The sequence below is a fragment of the Callithrix jacchus genome, chromosome 9, assembly GCF_049354715.1.
Source record: "Callithrix jacchus isolate 240 chromosome 9, calJac240_pri, whole genome shotgun sequence".
In the NCBI taxonomy this organism is placed as follows: domain Eukaryota; kingdom Metazoa; phylum Chordata; class Mammalia; order Primates; family Cebidae; genus Callithrix; species Callithrix jacchus.
In genome coordinates, this window is record NC_133510.1 from 23,776,547 (window position 1) to 23,797,457 (window position 20,911).

At 38.0% G+C, this 20,911-nt stretch overlaps 1 protein-coding gene and 1 long non-coding RNA gene across 3 annotated transcripts in view; one reads left to right on the top strand and one right to left on the bottom strand.

Moving 5' to 3' along the window:
- Nucleotides 1–17,308, bottom strand: part of A2M (alpha-2-macroglobulin) — a 49,943-nt gene extending 32,635 nt beyond the window's left edge. Inside the window, exons 1-13 of the mRNA XM_009003571.4 lie at nucleotides 17,156–17,308; nucleotides 14,779–14,962; nucleotides 13,486–13,645; nucleotides 13,267–13,319; nucleotides 11,455–11,475; nucleotides 11,012–11,180; nucleotides 10,464–10,548; nucleotides 8,951–9,071; nucleotides 7,603–7,717; nucleotides 7,344–7,453; nucleotides 5,383–5,544; nucleotides 1,700–1,927; nucleotides 1,395–1,458 (exon numbers count right to left, since the gene is read on the bottom strand). Of these exons, the coding sequence (XP_009001819.3) occupies nucleotides 1,395–1,458; nucleotides 1,700–1,927; nucleotides 5,383–5,544; nucleotides 7,344–7,453; nucleotides 7,603–7,717; nucleotides 8,951–9,071; nucleotides 10,464–10,548; nucleotides 11,012–11,180; nucleotides 11,455–11,475; nucleotides 13,267–13,319; nucleotides 13,486–13,645; nucleotides 14,779–14,962; nucleotides 17,156–17,238 (1,555 nt within the window). The 5' untranslated portion in view covers nucleotides 17,239–17,308. The remainder of the gene's footprint in view (nucleotides 1–1,394; nucleotides 1,459–1,699; nucleotides 1,928–5,382; nucleotides 5,545–7,343; nucleotides 7,454–7,602; nucleotides 7,718–8,950; nucleotides 9,072–10,463; nucleotides 10,549–11,011; nucleotides 11,181–11,454; nucleotides 11,476–13,266; nucleotides 13,320–13,485; nucleotides 13,646–14,778; nucleotides 14,963–17,155) is intronic.
- Nucleotides 1–19,986, top strand: part of LOC108593110 (uncharacterized) — a 28,227-nt gene extending 8,241 nt beyond the window's left edge. Inside the window, exons 2-3 of one of the 2 annotated variants that reach the window (XR_004728643.2) lie at nucleotides 6,068–6,120; nucleotides 19,757–19,986. This is a non-coding gene — a long non-coding RNA (uncharacterized LOC108593110). Of the gene's footprint in view, nucleotides 1–6,067; nucleotides 6,121–6,623; nucleotides 6,761–19,756 lie in introns of those variants that run through there. The other variant, XR_013522651.1, reaches the window with a different exon arrangement.
- Nucleotides 19,987–20,911: the final 925 nt, after the last annotated feature.

Here is a 20,911-nt window from a genome sequence, read left to right on the forward strand (position 1 = left end):
AGCAGCTTTAAGCTTCAGCTCACCTACCTAAAGTTCTGATGCTAGTTAAGGGTATGGAGACATCCAGTTCATTACCATTTGATCTAGGCCTCATACTAGAAAAGGTAAATAGAACCTGAAGTTATGAGATGAAACAGAAGGAGTAACACATTGTATTCATGCTACATCCTCTTAACCTTCTATGAGCCAATATTTGATTCTTTCTCTGTAAGAGAAACACCATGCTCCTTCAGAAGATATTTTTTGAAGCCTATGTAGATTCCTTAGAGATTGCATTAAATTTCCCTCAGTCTGCCATGGTGCTTCTGTGTTGCTACAAGAGCTAATGAGAGAGCAAACTACTGATAGTTTTCTAGCAAGTTATCTTTTAGGGTCTGCTAGACTCGGAGCAACTGTCAAAACTTATACTATGACATATTTTCTCATGGCCAGAGTCCAGTTCAGTGGTGAAGTACCCAATTTAATGCTTCAGAAATCATAACTATCTGGAAAGGGAAAAAATTTATAACAACATAAATGACATAAATGACTCAGCACAAGACCGGTATATATCTACAACATATCCTGAAACCTTACCTTTTCTCCACCCTATTCTCTAACACAATTCTCATTTTGAGAAGAGATTCAAGAATATTTATGGCTTAAAAATTTGGGATAAACATAGATTATACACAACAATGTTTTATGCATTTATTTTTTTCCTTTTTTTTCTTATTTATTTATTTACTTTTGCAGAGATGGGGTGTCACTATGTTGACCAGGCTGGTCTCAAACTCCTGACCTTAAGAGACCCTCCCATCTTATTCTCCCAAAGTATTGGGATTACAGGCATGAGCCACCACACTGGCCCACACCAACATTTTAAATAACCCAAAGAGGATAGGCTGAAAAAAAGACAACAAATATTTGATAAAGAGTGAGAAAAAAATTATTGTTTTCCCTCCCTCAACTTTCTTTTTATTGATATTAGATGGACACGGTCTCTTGTTACTGGAAAGTATTTCTGATATTTCCAACTCAGGAATGGAAAAGCAAACATCCTATGTTCTCACTCATAGGTCGAAGCTAAGCTATTAGGCAGTGAGAACTAAGCTATTAGGAAGTGGGAGCTGAGCAAATTCATAAGAATGATAAAATGGACTTTGGGGAGTCAGGGGAAAGAGTGGGAGGGGTGAGGACTAAAAGACTATAAATTAGGTACATTGTTTACTGCTCTGGTGATGGGTGCACCAAAAATCTCAGAAATCACCAATAAAGAATTTATGCATGTGACCAAATACCACCTATTCCCCCCAAAACCTATGGAAATAAAAGAAGTGTTCCTGACACTTCCGTGGTGTAAGGTTGAATGGGTCGGAATGGGGCAGCAATGCAGAGATGATGGAAATACTCACTGTCTCCCTCCTTCACAAACAGTCCATAAGTCCCGGTGTGGACAATGCCTCCCTTTGCCATTATCTGCAAAAAAGGAAATAGAAAGAAATTGAATGTGCCCAACAGAGAACATGCTTTAGTCGCACTTCAATATACTTGTCTTATTGAGTCCCTGCTGGCAGTACTTAGCCTCAAGAGAAGTCAAACTTTCAAAAGGAACATGGATAAGAAGTCGAAGTAATGACATCTAAAGAGCTTCACGATTACTTGCTCCTCGGAGAGTTTTTGTCTACGGAGAAGTCACCACAGCGACCTCCCTTCTCACCACAGAATAGAAGGTGAACTTCTTCAGCCCCTGCAGGACGTCTCCTTTCAGAATGTAATGTGCCTGGATTCTCTGAGTTTGGCCACAGGGTAGTTCATGAGGGATGGGCTCAAGGTGGACAAAGCTCTTGCTTGGGGAGAACACAAGATGAGCAATGTGCTGCGCCTCTTCATTTTCTTCTAACACCCACTGGTAGGTGTAACAGGGATGACGATCCTTGTATCTGACCTAATGAATTAGAAAAATTATATTATTTTTAGATTATATGTCATAAAGATTAATGTTCTCACAAAATGATGTAAGTTTACTGACCTACCTTAACTAGTAGCTAGAAACCTTTTGTTCCACAAAGAAAAGTGAGAGAAGGGGCCCTTCTTTTGTTTCTGCACGTTAAATGCCGGCATGCTTTCTGACTTTACACTGCAGAGGCTCCTGGGATTGGGATTTATATTTCTAAAGAGCGTAAAAGGAGGGACGCTTCGCTCTGATTAGCTTGCTGGAAATTTCTTTGGCTACTTTATGCTTTGTCTACAGCTCCAGGGTCACTAACTGCACAGGTAAAGTAGCCAAACCAATTTCAAGGAAAGGAGAGAAAATCATCTCTAGGAATGGAAGAACTGTGCTTTCAGAAAGCAGCTGCCTCTCTTATGATGGATTTCAAATGGGTATTGTGAATAAATAAAATATTGTAACCTTAGGGGTCTGAGAAGACACTGGTAAAAGGCATTGGTTTAATTGCTGAGCTGGTGAATTAGCTGAAGTCTACCTCTCCTGGGCTATCTTAGGCTTATTGTGATTGTTATTTTTTGAGACAGCGTTTTGCTCTGTCACACATGCTGGAGTGCAGTGGCATGATCTTAGTTCAGTGCAACCTCTGCCTCCTGGGCTTAACTGATTCTCTCACTAAGCCTCCTGAGTTGCTGGGACTACAGCTTTGGGCCACCCCACTCAGCTAATTGTTTCATATATTTTTTAGAGATGGGGTTTCACCATGTTGGTCAGGCTGGTCTCGAACTCCTAGCCTCATGCTCATCCACCCAACTCAGCCTCCCAAAGTGCTGGGATTACAGGCATTAGCCATTGCGCCTGGCCTTGGCTTATTATTTTTAATGCTTCCTGCAGTCTGGATTCTTACATCTTGGAGGCCCTATTTGGGTTATATTTTCAACTTTTCTCCCTGCAGAAGTTATTCCTTAGCTCCTTTCAGGCTTCCTTTACATCCCCAGTTCCCAATACAGTAGTGAATCTTTGAGCAAAACATTTTGTTCACATCTTAATACACGTTTTAGTGACAACACGTATATGATCACGTAGAAATAAGGGAGCATGTAGAAATAAGGGAGCATGTAAAAATAATCATTTCATTGTCAAGACTAGCACAATGCCTAGCATGTAGAAAGCATTCAAGATATTTTTTGAAATGAGTAAACATTCAAATTTGAGTTGAGGTGCTTTTATGCCGTCTATTAAAGCTAAATAAATAAAATGTATTATTTATTTCTCTATAATAACATAAGGACTCTAAAGAGGCAGTGCTCTTCCGTTACCATGATTATGTAATATACATAGAATATATATTGTATATCCATACAGCTGTAGACATGCCTACATCCCTCTTTATGAATAGAGGACTTCATGCTATACTGAACAAGTAATATTGGTATGAACAGATCATTGGAAGAAAATTAGAATAGCAAGACAAAATAAAGTAAGGCAATAATTTATGGGGTATATATTTTTAAAACTAAATGCTAATTATGTTAGAATTGGCTTTTACAGTAAAAGCATCTAATAATTAAAGGAGGCTTAGTAAGTGCTTCAATGTGTATTATTTCACTTAATCTTCACAACCACCCCAAGAGTTAGGTGTTAATATTGCATTCATTTTACAGATAAGATCACGAGGTCGAGAGATCGAGACCATACTGGTCAACATGGTGAAACCCCGCCTCTACTAAAAATACAAAAAATTAGCCGGGCATGGTGGCGCGTGCCTGTAATCCCAGCTACTCAGGAGGCTGAGGCAGGAGAATTGCTTGAACCCAGGAGGCGGAGGTTGTGGTGAGCCGAGATTGTGCCATTGCACTCCAGCCTGGGTAATGAGCGAAACTCCGTCTCAAAAAAAAAAAAAAAAAAGAAAATGAAACATAGAGATTTTAGTGAATTCCTTAATATAGGGTTGAACCAGTATTTTTTAACCACTTTATCTTGATTCACGTTCTGGAATTCACACTTTTCAAAAAAACTGTTGTAAACACACACACACGCACAAAACATAAAATTACCATGTTTATTTTTTAGTGTACAGTTTGGTAGTGTTAAGTATATCTATTGTGCAATAGATATCCAGAACTTTTCATCTTGTAAAACTAAACCTGAATACCAATTAGAGTAATTCCCCATTTCTCTCTTTTCTCAGCCCTTGGCAACTACCATTCTGTTTTCTGTTTCTATGTCTTTGACTAGTTTAGAAACCCCACGTAAGTGGAATCATATAGTATTTGTCTTTTTGGGAGTAGCTTATTTCACTTACCATAATGTCCTCAAGGTTCATTCATGCTGTAGCATGTGACAGGATTTCCTTCCCTTCTCAAGCTGCATAATATTTTGTTGTATGAATATATCACATTTTATTTATTCATCCCTTGATGGACATTTGGGTAGCCTCAATCTCTCAGCTATTGTGAATGGTGCTGCTATAAACATGGGTGTGCAAATTTGAGATCCTATTTTAGATTGTTTTGAACATATGTCTAGTAGTATAATTACCGGATCATATAGTAACTTTATTTTATTTTTTTTGAGATGGAGTGTTGCTCTGTTGCCCAGGCTGGAGTGCAGTGAGGTGATCTCAGCTCATTGCAATCTCCACCTCCTGGGTTCAAGCAATTCTTCTGCCTCAGCCTCCTGAGTAGCTGGGATTTCAGGCATGCACCACCACATCCATCTAATTTTTGTACTTTTAGTAGAGATGGGGTTTCACTATGTTGGTCAGGCTGGCCTTGAACTCCTGACCTCAAGATCTGCCTGCCTTAGCCTCCCAAAGTGCTGGGATTACAGTTGTGAGCCATCATGCCCAGCTGGTAACTGTATGTTTAAATTTTTAAAGGAACTACTATACTGTTTTTCATAGTGGCTGCATCATTTTACATTATCACCAACACTGCTAGAGTCTAACCCCACTTTTTTTTTTTTTTGAGACAGAGTCTCGCTTTGTCACCAGACACCAGGCTGGAGTGCAGTGGCATGATCTCGGCTCACTGCAACCTCCACCTCCCGTATTCAAGCAATTCTCCTGCCTCAGTTTCCTAGGTAGCTGGGACTACAGGCGCACGCCACCACGCCCAGCTAATTTTTTTGTATTTATAGTAGAGATGGGGTTTCACCATGTTGGCCAGGATGGTCACTATCTCTTGACCTCGTGATCTGCCCACCTCGGCCTCCCAAAGTGCTGGGATTACAGGCTTGAGCCACCACGCCTGGCCTAACCTGCACTTTAAATCACAACAGTATACTGCCTGCTTTTCATAAACTTTAAAAAAGTTAACCTTAAATTGGTTTCTAATTGCTAGGTTTTTTTCTCTCCTTAGAACTAAACACAATTTGGAAATTTCCTCGCAGTTGGTTTGCAACCTTGTTTTCAAAGCTACTGCATGTCATTGGTAGCTTCTCTCCAAACTTACCCTCACAGAAAGGGAGGTACCCATAACATTGGTGGTGTTGATAGAGAACTGTACAAGGCCATGCTCGTCTGTGGTAGCATTGGAGTGATGGTTTGCTTCATTTGCTCTGATGAGTACGACTTTGTTTGGCATAGGGACACCTTTCCCATCTACTAGGCGCACCTGAAGATTAAAAGCTGTGGATTAGTTATATAGATAATAACTAATAGGCACCAAACATACTCATTTTATCACATTTTTTTAAGAACCATGTTGAACATGGTTCCAGGCACCGAGGACACAGAAGTGAAAAAAACAAAGTTTCTCCCATCAAAGAGCTTACTGTCTAGTGAAGGAGATAGATGCTAAATAAATATATAAATAACATACACTAATTTAGCAGTAATCAATTCTAAGAAGAAAAACAGGACAGTGTGAAGGGATAGAGGGTGATAGGGATAATGAAGAAAGTGACCTGAAAAATGTGTTCTAGAATTTTGCAAATGCTGTGTATTATGTATAACTCTTAGAGAGTCACAGAGCACTAGAGTAATATGATAATGAACTATTTTAATCTATTAACTAAATGTATTTGTGCCTCAAACACCTATTTTGGGCTGGACCATTAACTTCCTATGGATTAGTGTCTGAAGTCTCATAAATGCAGTAAGCAGTTGCTAATACATTGTCCTGTGTGTTTTTCTAGCTGTCTTAGACTTGGACTCTGCTGCTCAACCTAGATCTTCGGCTTTTTGGAAGGTAGGCAGATTTATGACATACTTCCCATGTGAAAAATGTACAATTGAAAAGAGGCACACAGTGTTAAATAAATCCCCAAAGCCATTTTACGGCTAGTGCTGTATCTGGCAGTTCAGTAGTCCGGTTCAGATTGTAAAGGTAGTGATTCTTTTTCAAGTATAAGCTACAGTTGGTAACAGGAACATAGGCTGACCTGCATCAGTACTCATAATTGATTTACAAAATCTAAGTTTGACAGTGAAATGTTGGCTCATGTACGAAGACAAGAATGGACGCGTAATTCTGATTTTCTTCTAGCTAGAGAGTCTTATGACAAATAGGATAGTTATTTAAAAGCAATAAAATATATCTAAAAAGTACAATATCTTTCTGAGAAATTTACAGATGAGCTGCACTTCTGTTTTAGAAAGTTGAATACATTTTGCTGTCATGATATAACCAAGCCTTCTAAGATGTACTCCACTTTGTTGAGTCTATGCTTCTTTCTTTTATACCCTTCATAGCTGAAATCTTACAACATTTACATTAAGAAAATGATACACAGTTAATACACATTGAAGCACATGGAACTGTCATCTGAGACTTCTAGAGTCATAAAGATCCATTTGCACCTCTGCTGACAACAGGAAAATTGTAATAGAAGATGTTTTTGGTAAAAATATGAAAATTCATAATTCAAATATCTGAGAACCTTAAATAGCAGTATTTTACCCCATGTTCACTGTTTTAAAAATATATTTGTTATTTATAGAAAAATAGTGTATACATAATATCCATGAAATAAGCATTGTAGTTGAATCTTTAATACTTCAAAATAAAAATTAAAACCACTTACCCACTTATTTCCATATAAAGTTAGTGTTAGCATGGTAATAAAACTGGTCAGCATGAATTTTCAGATTCTTGTGATAAAATGTCATAAAAACCTGAGACTGTCTGGTAAACCATGAGGAGATTGAGTGACTTGTACAATGCTGTTTCAAAAGGAGGGAAGAAGCTCTACTAATTTTAATAAGGCTTTAGAATAATGATATACATTTCATATACAAATATACCGAGGAATAAATCTATTTTTATGTGGTTTTATAACTTTGGTTATGCTAATCAAGCCTTGGTGATATTTTATACCTTTGGTTATATTAAATGATAACATTAACCAGGCACAGTTTTAGCAGAAACCATAACAGTACATGGGTTGATGAGTGAACTGGAAAATACTCCACCTGCCCAAAGAAGGGAATCCCTTGTCTAAAGTTTGAGTCCACTTTCACAAATGAGAGTTTCGTGACAGTTCTTGTGATTTCACTAGTCTCCCTTCCAGTCAGTTCCACCTCTGAAAAAAAAAAATGTTCCTTTTGGGAAGGGTGATGTCTCTATAATTCTATTACCTCCCGCCCCCAACCCCTGCCTTACAATTCATTATTTGGCTAAGACAAATCAATGCTTACCGTTTTTTCTCCCACACCCATGTAGTACACAAACCTGTCCCTTCTTCTTGGATCTTGGCCTCAGTGTGAAGTTTCATTTCATACTCCTTCCTCTTCAGCTGGAAGACCTTGGTTTTTAGTTGCCGAGAGAAGCAGCCGTGACTGTTCAGCTAAGAGGGGAGAAAATAAAATACAAAAACGCAATGCATATTATACCAAATAGATCAGTGGTCAGATAACCTGGTGTGATTTTTGTGAGGGACAATATCAAATAGGCATTTTCTTTTCTTTTTTTTTTTTTTTTTGAGACGGAGTTTCGCCCATGTTACCCAGGCTGGAGTGCAATGGCACGATCTCGGCTCACCGCAACCTCCGCCTCCTGGGTTCAGGCAATTCTCCTGCCTCAGCCTCCCGAGTAGCTGGGATTACAGGCACACGCCACCATGCCCAGCTAATTTTTTGTATTTTTAGTAGAGTCGGGGTTTCACCATGGTGACCAGGATGGTCTCGACCTCTTGACCTCGTGATCCACCCGCCTCGGCCTCCCAAAGTGCTGGGATTACAGGCTTGAGCCACCGCGCCCGTCCTCAAATAGGCATTTTCTATGATGAGGCCACAATAAATATTCTGTAGCAACTAAATATTACATTTCACAACAATATTTCATGTATAATTGACAGAGGTATTCCTTAGTATGTGAAATTCCTTAGATACAATGCAATAGAAATTCCTTAAAATTCAGGGGGGTATAATCTTTTTTTGCACAAAGGAGGCATAATTTTTATACATATTTATGGGGTATATGAGATATTTTGTTACATGCATACAATATGTAATAATCGCATTGTGGGATTTATGGTGCCTACCAACTGAAGTTTTATCATTCTATGTGTTGGAAACATTTCAAGTCCTGTCCATTTGCTATTTTGAAACACACAGTACATCTGTTCTTGACCATTAAAACTCCTCATCAAAGTCTGGTTTCTCCTCCATAGCATTCAGTTGTTGCTGGGAAGTGGCCTCCCATATGGGGACCATGTTCCCTAACTCTCTGGCATCTTGGTGGGGCCATGTGACAGGTTCTTGCTCACAGAGAGAGCAGAACTGATGCCCTGGCCAGCTAAGGCAGTTAAGAGGTGTGTGGTTTTTCTCCTTCCTTTGTAGAAGTTGATGCCCATGGAGGATTTGGATGGCTCAGCATCTATCATTCTGAAACACTCACAATAAATAATTTCCATTGTGTTAAGTTCATGATTTTTGGAAACATTACAATAGCCAACATGGAATTATCTTCTGGATTGTTCTCTTCCTGAGAAGAGAACCATGCTGCAATTCACTTCACTGCTTTTCAACAATGCCTTTATTGTTATTTCCTGGAAAAAAAAAAACAGTGTTCGACCTACCTGTCCACTGAATTTCTCACAGTAAACCTGTGACTCTTCACCAAAGCAGTCAGAAGCATCATTATACTTTCTGCAAACGCTCACAGTCACATGTCCTGGAACAGGCTTCCCATATGTATATCTGTCGTGAGAACACATTCCCAAGGGAATCAGAGCAGACACTGAACCAACCCATTTTCTAGCTATTTATATCTCCCCTTTATCTACAGTATATTCCCCATCTGTACTTCCCTCTCTCTCTGCTGGGGTCACACAATGTTGAACGCAAGTGTCACTAATGGCTCTTATAGAAATCACCATTGCAACATGCTGAAATTTACTACATTCTTCTTTTCTCTTTTCTTTTTTTTCTTAATAGTTTTTCAGTTTTATCTTTAAAAAGTCTTAGTTATTATAAAACTTAAAACTGTTCTTAAAAGAAAAAAACAATACCAGCAAAATGAAACAAACAGAACAAAAGCAAAGAGAGGAAACAAACACCCTCAAGTCTGCCCAGGAGTATAAACTATTAGTACGATAGTGCTTCTTCTTCCATCATCCTCTCCCCATGTGCAGCCATCTCAATATTATATTGAGTTTTACTTGTTTACTTTTTACAAAAGTGGGATCGTGTCATAAATATGTCATGGATGATTGCTGGATTTCCAAGTGGATTTGTCTCCTTTCCTATTTGAAAATGTCCTCTGTATCTCTTTTTGCAAGATCACTGGCCCACAAATTATGAGGAACCAGGAACTTGACCATTACTGTGAGACAGAATTGGGGCAGGGGCCCGCTGAATAGTAGGTGTATTACATGTGTGATCTTTGGGCAGGACTGATTTCTTCACTCTACCTGCTCTTTTTGCTACCGCTACTGTGTGTCACCAGGGATAGGAGCATTAGATCCAGGATACATGATTTTTCAAGGTTAGAAGAGACTGTCTTGAGAGATCATGTTCAGTCTCCTCGGTAAAAATGTCAGTGCAGAGATATGTAGACCTGCCTTAAGTAGACTAGCGAGTTAGATGAGGCTTCAGTTGTATGCCTATCTCTACAAATTCTGAATCTAAGTGATTTTTCCACTGAGCATACAAGGTCAGGTAAATGATCTGTTGATGATTGAATTTCCCCTAGAGCTATGTGTTAATTATCTTTCTGATAATGTTTGGTCATTTTTGGTTAAGGCAGAGCCAATACCCTTCAACATTATCCACCCTTCCTCTGTGTGTGTGTGTGTGTGTGTGTGTGCGCGCGCGCGCGCGGTTTCATCACTTTCAGAATCTGTCCTATTAGCATAACCTCTCTAGAAACAGTTCCTTACCTCATGACAGAACAATGCTGATAAGAACGTGAAAGAAAATAAAAAGGAAAAATAGAGAAGCAACAGAAGAATAACGTTCTAGAGATGAGAAGGTGTCAAAGCACTTAAAATTTTTGTGTTGCCACTGCTCCTACAGGGAGTAGCTAAAATATTCCAAATAGTGAGTCTCTTTTAAATAATTCCTCTGAGAAGATGAAAAAAATGAACTCACAGGCCACATACTGATACATTCATCTCTTCTTCCAAGATGGTGATTATCTTTGGCACTGTTACTTGCACTTCAAACTTGGGAAGAACTGTTGATTGGTGATAAAGAAGGTTGGTGATTGTTTTTCAACTTTGAAGGAATTCATATTTTCAGGTTCCCTTTAACAGTTCCCTAATAATATTTTAGGGCTCTGAAAAGGCAGCTCTGCTCTCCAATATATTCTTATCCATCCTCCTCTGAAATGAAGATTTTAGCTGAGTGACTATGAGAGATTGCAAGATGCTTAATTCATTATGGAAAACTCCATTAAAATGAGGCTGTTTAAATTTCTGGGGGAGGTATTAAATATTACTATAGAAAATAACCAAGCTATGTGAAGTCCTATTTAAAAATCACTGATGTCCCTCATTGGACTTAGGTGTGATGAGTTTTACTCCAAGCCCAATGTCACCCATGGGAAATGGAAAGACTCCAAATGAGCTTAAATTCCAGGCCCTAGGAGTTTAAACATGAATGAAGAAACATGTTCCATGACTTTCCATGATCCATACCAAATTCCTCCACGGTGAAGGGATGCTCTCTCCTTCCACCGGATTCCTTCTGTACCACCACTTTGTAGGAGCCCTGGAAGGGCTCTGATGAGAGGGGAAAAGACAATTGCTTGAGGCCACCCTCTAACTCAAGACTCTGCCATTGTGCGATGCGATTTCCTTTGGGATCCTATGAATAAATGAATTATAATTTACAAAAGCACCTGGAGCATTAGACATAATAAAAGAAATCTATGGAAACTCTTGTTACCTACAAAAAGGACAAATGGGGTAGTGGTAAAGGGTGAGGAGAGGAGATGAGTCATAACCATCTAGCCCTATGTGAGTTGGAAGGCTTCTCCTTTAATGACAAGTTTCTGAGATGTCGTTAAAACCTCTCAGGTAAGAGCATTTCCCTATATGTGTTACTTTCCTTCTAATATGGAATGCTTCATGTTTCTTACCTGGATGTATACTAGTGGAATCTGAAACACAAAAGAAAGAAAGTTTATAATTATTTTCAAATTCTTAAATCTCATTTACAAGCACAACAGGTTGAGCATAGTCAGAAATAATTTAATCTTACATTTAAAAGTAACTAAAAGTATAATTGGATTGTTTGTAACATAAAGAATAAATGTTTGAGGGGATGAGTATCCCATTTATTGATACAGGCATGCAATGCATGATAATAATCATTATCCATGATTGGATAATGATTTAAATAATGACTGGATAATAATATGCATGCCTGTATCAAAATATCTTATGTAACCCATAAATATATACACCTACTATGTATCCACAAAAATTAAAAAAATTAAAAATTTAAAAAAACTAAAAAAGTTTTATATAGAATAACTCCCTCTATAGTGAAATACAGAAAGATTCCAGATTAAATTTTAGAGAACTCTTCATTAATCTATTTTAAGCACTTAATAAATAATGGTAAGAACTTACTAGGCCATCAGCAACAAATCTACATGTACAGTGCCATTTACTAGAAAGGGATTTATTAACATTTCTTAAGTGCTTATAGCATCTTAGTGAAGAACATTCTTTTGCTATGCAATTTTACAGGCTGAGAAATAAACACTTAGGTAACTATAAGTAAGTATGTTCAGATGTAATCATTAAGATGGGTCATAGAATTTGTAGGTAGTTCTAAGAATGAGGAGGAACAGAAATATTTCATTAATAAATGTTATTTTAATAAATAGCACTTTCAAAAAATGAATAAATATTGATAGAGAAGCTAGTATCAATGTTCATTCATTTTTAAAAACTAATGTTTATTAAGTACCTTCTCATGGGCTGTATATCATTCTAGATATTGAGAATATAACTAAGCACAAAAGAACAATATATCTGATTTAATGGAGCTTACATTACAATAGAATTGGGCAGATTTTAAAAAACTCATGTATAGGCTGGTGGTAAATGCCAATAGAAAAACAAAGGAGAGTTAGGCTGACAGTGATGGATGTGGTGCTTCATTTTAGATGGAGAAGTGAAAGTAGAAGCCGGGAGACCACTTTGAAGGCTATTGCAATGATCTTATTTAGAGATGACATTGGTAGGACTAGCTTGCAGCAGTAGTTCAGATGATAAGAAGTGGTCTGAATATTTTTTAACCCAACATGATTTTCCAGTGAAGTGGATATGGGTATGAGAGAAAGAGAAACAAGGACTATTCTATAATCTTTTGTCTTTGGATTTAGAAGAGCAGACTTGCCTCTTTTGGAGATAAGAAAATGTGAAGAAGTAGATTTGGGAGAAAAAAATGAAAACTTTGGGTTGATGTGTGCATTACAATAGAAAGAGTTGTTTCTTATCACACATACAAAGGAACAAATTACTTACCTTGACTTTTCTTTATAGCAAAGATTTTGGTAGGTATGTATAGAAAGAGTCTAAATACTTAAAATGCCTTTTGAACTTAGGTTCTTTGAGGGTTTATCTGCGTCTTTTATTTAATATATCTTTCTAATTATCCTAATTAAGAACTATCTGAAAAATAAATTTAATTGTGTGACAACTGATTACATTTAGTTTATCAGTGCTTTGTGCTGAGTAGCAGCACCAAGACAGGAAGAATTACCTGCTTACTCTACCTGGAATGATGTTTTGGATTAGGATCTTGCGTTGTTGTAATGCCAGAAGTTACTGTTAGTGATACCAGATTCTTCCTCTCCCTGGTCTTCCCCCAACACAGAAAACAGGTTCCCAGCCTGTTTATACAGCTAATCATTTTATGTAGATAATAGAAAACTCACCAACTCATTCAGGGGGTGAAAGGTTTCATCCAATGAGACAACACGAAATTTCACTGAAACAGAAATATTTTTCATGAGCTCCCAGACCCAAAGTAGGGCTATAGGTTGGTAAGATAAGCTATTTAAGGAATCAAGATTATAGGAACTTTGCCTGGGGACCACCCAATGGAAGAAGAACTTTCCTTTTTGAAGTTGTCCCAACTGTAGGCTTCTTCATACCTGTCTGCCCTGGTTTGTAGATCGATTTGTCTGTCTGGACAAAGACCAGACTCTCGTCATTCTTAACTATGACTGAGGTCCGCTTCTTGAATTCTTGTGTTGGTCCTTTCACTTGGACAGTGAGGAACATTACTTCCTCACTGGATGAAATCTTTGGGACCTGAAATATAGGACAGATCCTGAAACCCCATTCAGCACCCGCAGGTCTCCTCCCCTGTTTCCTGTTCTACTCTTCCTTGGAGACCTTGCCCTTGTTACTTCACTTCACTCCCTTGTTCTCAGCAGGGAAAGTTGGCATGGACAAGAATCACTTCTACCATTTTACAAACGGGGAGACTGGACACAAGGTGGAGAAACATACATTAGTAAGAGAGGTTGTAAGTGAGATTCATATCTTCATATAGCTCAGAAAAAAACGCCTTGATTCAACTATACATGGCAGTGAGCTTTACCAGGTTGATATTACATGCTAAAAGGGCATGGTCGAAGCATGTTTTATGGGTATTAAAAAACCCTATATTTAGGGCCGGGCGCGGTGGCTCATGCCTGTAATCCCAGCACTTTGGGAGGCCGAGGCGGGTGGATCACGAGGTCAAAAGATCGAGACCATCCTGGTTTAGTGAAACCCCGTCTCTACTAAAAATACAAAAAATTAGCTGAGCACGGTGGCGCGTGCCTGTAGTCCCAGCTACTTGGGAGGCTGAGGCAGGAGAATTGCCTGAACCCAGGAGGCAGAGGTTGCGGTGAGCCGAGATCGCGCCATTGCACTCCAGCCTGGGTAACGAGAGCGAAACTCCGTCTCAAAAAAAAAAAAAAAAAAACCCTATATTTTACTGACACTAGGCTGTAAGCATCTCACATGTGGGCAACTCTGAAGAGATACTACACCTTCGCTCAGGGTAATTTCTACAGTTTTTGCTCTTAGGAGTAGTGTGGAATGACGTGTTCCTGTGAGTCCACCACTGGTGGCTCATGTTGAGCCCTGGCCTCATATGCTTTATTAATATATTTTCTATCTTAATTTTAAGAAGTCACACTGTCTTTTTTTTCTTTCTGGCTGATAGGGTTCCTATTTAATTATTAAGCTGACTTTTAGTGTGCCTGTAAAAAATATTTGTCTCCAGTGGCTGGAGAGTCACGCATTGCTCCTCAATTTCTATACTTAGTTTGCTACACTTGGATTCCTTCTGGAAGTTCTTACCAGCCTCCCAAACCCTCATCTTGACATAATACAAAATCCCAATGACCCTGACTAAAAGAACCAAGTATAGGAAGTCAAACAGCCACACTCACAGAGAAGGCAACGCAGTGGAGCACGTCCGTCTCTGCCACCAGGTCAGTGAAGAGGCTGCTGTTTCCCCTGATAGACTCCAAGGAAGCGCTTACAGTCACTGTCTCCTTCAGGTAGCTCATAAGGATACAGCATTTCTCAGCGGTCTCAGTGTGGAGGAGGGAGGGAACCAGAACCATATACTGCCTGGGAATGAGATGGTTCAGTTAGCGGAAAGTAAAGGAAGGCAGGCACTGCTATTAACAGCACTATTTTCCATCATAGTAATTATCATCATCTGTTCTACACCAAGAGAAGACATACTGAGGAGCATGAAATTTGGCTGTTGAAGGCCATGCATAAGAATTATTCCCCCTTTCCCTCACATGCCATGGCAGTGAACATTTTACTTGAGGTAGGACTTAAACAGATTAAAACTTGTAGGCATACCTCTCTTTAAGAAACAATTTGTGAATATCCGAATTCAAATAAAAATATGTAGTTACATTTGCGGATGCTGTAAATCTATTTTATCTTCAAATTGCTGTAAAACGTAAGCTCTCAGTCATGCAGACATTACAAAAACTATACACACACATACATATACACATTCAGCAGCCCTATGAAAATTGTATGCTAATACTTGCTTCCACTCCAAAGATATGGAATCTGAGCCTCAAAGGGAGCCATCACTTTAAAGTCTCAGTTGTGGTAAGCAACTAATAAAGTTTTAGAGCATTACCTAATCATGGATGTTTGCGTTTTAGATATTTGCCTTTCAGCTCATGATTAGACAATGGCTTCATCCAGAAATGTCCTCTAGTGATGGACTTTAGATCTTGGTAACTCATGTGCAGTACAGAAACTTGCTCAGTACCCTGATATATAATTTATGATCAATTTGTAGTTTTTATACATTTTTGCTCACAGAATGTCTAAAATAATTTTTGGACACTGTGCACTCCTTACATATTTTCAAGTAAACATATTTTTTATTATGATTTTAAAGAACAGCAAAAGATATTATTTTTGATGATATTTAAAATTAATGCTTAGATTACTTTTATAATTTTCTAATGAAATAATAAACACTATAGTGATAAGATACTTACTATTGCTATGTAAAAATACATTAAAAAGTTATTTTAATGGTCGCCTATTTAACAGCTTTCTGTTTTTACCTCCTTGAATTTGAATTTCCATACCAATTGCCATACAGAAATTTTTCTTAAACTTTTACACTTCAAAATATTTTGTGAATCATTCTTACTTCATTATCAAGCACCTATACATAAATGTATGTATACATATATTTGCATATATACATAATATATATGTATACATAAATACATATGTATATATAAACATACGTGGATAGATAAATTTAACTTTAACTCCTCTTTTAAATAGAATGTGACCATACATTCATAAATATTAAACATTTTCTTCTAATTGAACTATTTTCAAAAATAATTGTATGTAACTGATCAAAACAAAATGCATTACGAAGTATGATTCATACATATTAGATATAAAATTAAAATACTTTTGAAGCACATCTTTAATGAGAATGATAAGCTGTTTTTCCTCCAGTGAATTTATGTACCCATGGATGCATAGTCCTTATTGCAATAATTAAACAAGATCTAACATTAATTCTGTTACTGTTCTTGTTTTGTGTAGATATAAGTGCTAAGAAGAATGGTTCACATACTAGTAGGTAAATGGCAGGTAAAACCATTGTTTCGCTGTTACCGTCTGGCAACTTGTGCATTACATGCTAAAAGTCACCTAGTACTCTATTATCAAGAATTGCTTCTCATCATTCATCAGCTGGTATTTCCTTTAGTTCTTCCGTCAGTTTTGTTGAAACAAAGAATTCATCACCACCTCATCTGCAAAAGGATTTTCTCTTCTGACAATAGAGTCCCTTGCTTTTTCAATATCAACACCAATATTTCAAATCTTTCCTTTATTTGGCAGCCTACAGATTTTTATACTCCAGGGCATAGTTCCATGTTTGGTTGTGGGAGAGACTTGTCTTTGTTTTTATAAAATAGAAAATGGGCCCTTAAGAAAGAGGAAGTAAAAGATAAATATCATGGCCTCAAGTAGATTAATATGAGTATGAAAATCTAAAAATGATTCTTTTTTAAAAAAAATTATTTCTGACACTCCTTAAGGAAGGCTTTGCATGTTAGAGATTCAGAGATCCGTAGAGTTGGGGAAGAATGATTTAGAGTAAGCAACGAAGAATGATTAAGAGTAAACCAGATTTACAGAATCTGGAAGCAACATTAGAGATAAGAAGGTGGTAGTATCATAGGAAAGAAAAATAAATGATATAAAGAAAAATCTTCAGTAAATGAAGATGCTTCATGCTCTCTGTGTGGAACTCACGGTTTTCCAGAGTCTGAGGCTTCTGTGGGCAGGAGGACCAGGAGGAGGACAAGACTTAGGTGAAGGAGTTTGTTCTTCCCCATGTTGCAGGGAGAAGGAGCCAGAGGAGACCAGACTGTATTGTGCCCTACTCCCTGCAATCCATCTGGTCCCAAACACTTTCCAAAGAAACTGGGCTTTATGCTGCTCTGTGTGCAAACAGGATGTTCCACCCACACAAGGTCTCTAAACAAAGTTGAGGTCTCTGAACATTTTCTGGAAAGGTCGTTGATGGCCTATTTATAGTCAAAGTTAATTCCTGGCGGGCTAAATAGAATCCCTGGAGGGCTGAAACCAGTTTCCCGTAACAGCTCACTCTCTCTGGGTTTTACTGTAAAGCAGCTAATCAGCTTTTCAACCTCTTCTCTCCCTCACTCCCCCACAACTCCTCAGAACGCCTTTTATGGTGCTTCTCACATCTCTTCTATGAATAGTGGGCAAGGGAGACTACAATTTAAGCAACACTGGGCAGGCTCTAAATAGATACTTCAGTACAAGTCAGTGTGGCTGTAAGTTCTGCATTAGATATCCCTACCCTAAAGGTTTGAAGCCACTTCAGAATTCAGTAGTCCTCTTTGAAAGTAATGTGAACTAAGCCAGAAGGTTTTTGACATTAGGAATATTACTGGATTGCAGATGAAGAGCCTGGCCCTGGAAGAATGATCATAGAAAAGCGTTTTCTGTTTTAAGAAAGTGAAACTAAGAAAGGTGAAGTAACAAGACTTCAGAAACAAATTTTGACCTACTGTGCCTAGCAAACTTCCCCATTGCCTTTATCATCGACTGTACAACCTTCCCTAATGCCTTCTAAATATGATACTTCTCAGCAACCTTTAAGTCATAAAAACAGTTTCATCCATCCATGCATGTATTCATCCCCCTATTCATGTAGCTATTCAGTTGCTTTGTCAGTATTTACTTATCCTGTTGGGACTAGACATCATGCAGGATTGTAGAGATAGAGTGGTCAAATAAGTATAAAAACAGAGAGGCACTTGAAGGTTTTACATTCTTGTGGGGGCAAAAACAGACAGAAAAACAAGCAATAAAATACAGTAGCCAAACATTTTTATTGGAGAAGTTCAGGATGCTCTAGGAGCACATAAAAGGGGCACATAACCCAGACTTGGAACCTTGTAAAAGAATTTTGAGGGAAAGCAAAATGTAAATTAAGCTTTGAAGTATGAGTAATGGTTGTCTAGAAAAGCAAAAAGGTAAAAAGAGCTTTCTAAGCATAAAGAATGACGTATGCAAAGTTCCGGGAGGGAGAACAATCACGGCACATGCATGAAATGAAAACTATTTGGTAAGGAGGAAATACTCCTTTTGATGCTTCAAATCAGAAAGGAACTCATCAACAATATTAAGGTATTCAGAGGAGTAATCAGTGGGTTGACTTCAGGTTTGTTTCCTGCAAAACTTGCTCTTAGTGAAATTTGAAAGAGCCACTAGAAAGAGGTGATCCAGGCTGCAGGAAGACCAGATGGGAGTTGGTGTCATAATACAGGTGAAACCTGATGGCATTTTGAACTATGGTATTTGTGGTGGTATAGAAAAGAGCTTGCAGATTTATATCATATTTAAGGGGTAATGATAGTGCTCAGTGAATATATGAATGTGAGGAATAAAGGAAAATGTGTCTCTCCATTTTCCTGGTTGGTCACTGAGTGAATTGTGTTGCCTTTAGCTGAGTAAGTGAATTGTGTTCCTTTTAGCTGAGTGAGTGAGACAGAGGAAACACAGATTAGTGGGAGCAGAGGAGAACAGAAGGGCTGAAAGTTGAGAAAATGGAGTACAGTGTGAAAAAGTGCTTGAGGTATATTCACACTATATTGACATTTGAATCTTGAGCTTAGAGCAGTGTGATATAATAGAAATATAATGTGAGCCCCCTATGTAATTTTAAATTTTCTAGTGACCACATAAAGATAAATGTTAAATTAATTTAATAGTGTATTTATTTAATCCAGTATATCCAAAATATGATTACTTCAACATTTGGCCAATATAAAATTATTACTGATATTGCAAATACTTTTTTTAATAATTTGTTTTCACAAGCTGGTGTGAATTTTATACTTACAACATAGATCAATTTAGGCTAGGCATACTTCAAGTGGCCAATATTAGATATAATACAGGCTTACAGCAATATTTTTCAAATTATGGCATCACCAACTAAGTGGGTTATAGCATCATGACCTGTGAGGCATGATCAGGATTTTGAAAAATGAAATCGAATATAATAAAAAAATGCAGTGTATCAGACAGAGTAAGCGAGAGTAATGATTTGGGAGACATCAGTTTCATATACACGCATTAGAGGCTGTTGGTCATTTCCTGTTACCACAACTCCAATTCTGCTTTAATAGTAGAACTCCTGAGCCTTTGCTGGGTGCAGACTATCTAGTTGACTTTAATTTCTTAACCCTCTCCCTGAGTATGGCATATGACTATGTTCTGGTGATTGAAAGGCAAGTGGAGGTGATACATGTGACTTTCAGATCATGACCTTCATAAGGAAGGGTAAAGTTCTGTGCTTCCCCTTTCTTCCTTGCCCAGGCTGGAATGTGGACGTGCTGGCCATAGTCAGACCTACCACCGTAGCCATCAGATGGAAGCCATGTGTCAAGGAAGGCAGAACCACAAAGAAGATAAAGCCGAAACCCTGGAATCATCAAAAGGCTACTCTAGTTGGGACTTCATGTGACAGAGAAATGCATTCTCTTTGTTAAGCCTTTGTATTTTGAGGTCTGTTTGTTACAGCATTAAAACCTACATCCTAACCTTCATTTTTCTTTGTCACTATTTCTATCTCAATCATCTGTATCCTTAACTATGAATGGCCTAGGCCACAATTGTGAAAATGTGATTACAGTGTTACATTGGGAACTGCTTACTGAAAATGTACAAAATCCCTTATTTTTGGTTAAAAGCAGACTGAATGCTACTAACTTGATGAGATCTGCTCTACTTAAACAGACTATGGGTTTAGCAGTATATTGGGCAAGCTGATGCCATGGAAATTGATAATTATACCCAGTTAGAAGATGTTGATGAAAAGAGAAAAAGCCCAAAACAGAGTTTCAGAGAATACCCTTGTCTAGGTGGGCAGGAGTACCCAAATGGAGCAAGAAGGGCCGGTTAGAGAGGAAAAAACAGGCAGGAGAGTGTGAGGCCTCTGAGTCCCAAGGAAGGGGCTGCTTTAGTTAGAAAACAGTCAATAGAAGAGTGTTACTAAATCACAGTGATCATGACTTTATACCAAAGCATCAATGTTGACAGCACACATTAAAAAAATTATTATAAATGATTGTATGATTTTATACTATATTGATGAAAAATATAACAATTTAAATTGTTTTTAAGAAGCTAGAAATAAGTGAGCACTTACTTCTAAGATTAATTACTTAAAATAGAAGGGATTAATGTTAATAGCATTCATTTGATGCCTCACCGTAAATTACAAAGATAATCTATAAAGGTTGTTAGTGATAAATTCCTAGCCACCCATGACAAGTGCCTCTGTGCAATCAAATAACAGATTGATTTTTTTTCTGCTGGGTTTAGGGACAAGGACATTTGGATTGGTGTGGGGCAGAGGCTTGCTGAGGGGAGTGGGGAATGTGAGGAACTAGAGCCAGATTTGCAGTTTGTCTGAAGGGGAGAAAAACAACAGGGCACAACCTAATGGAGATGCCAGGCTGAAAGGAACAT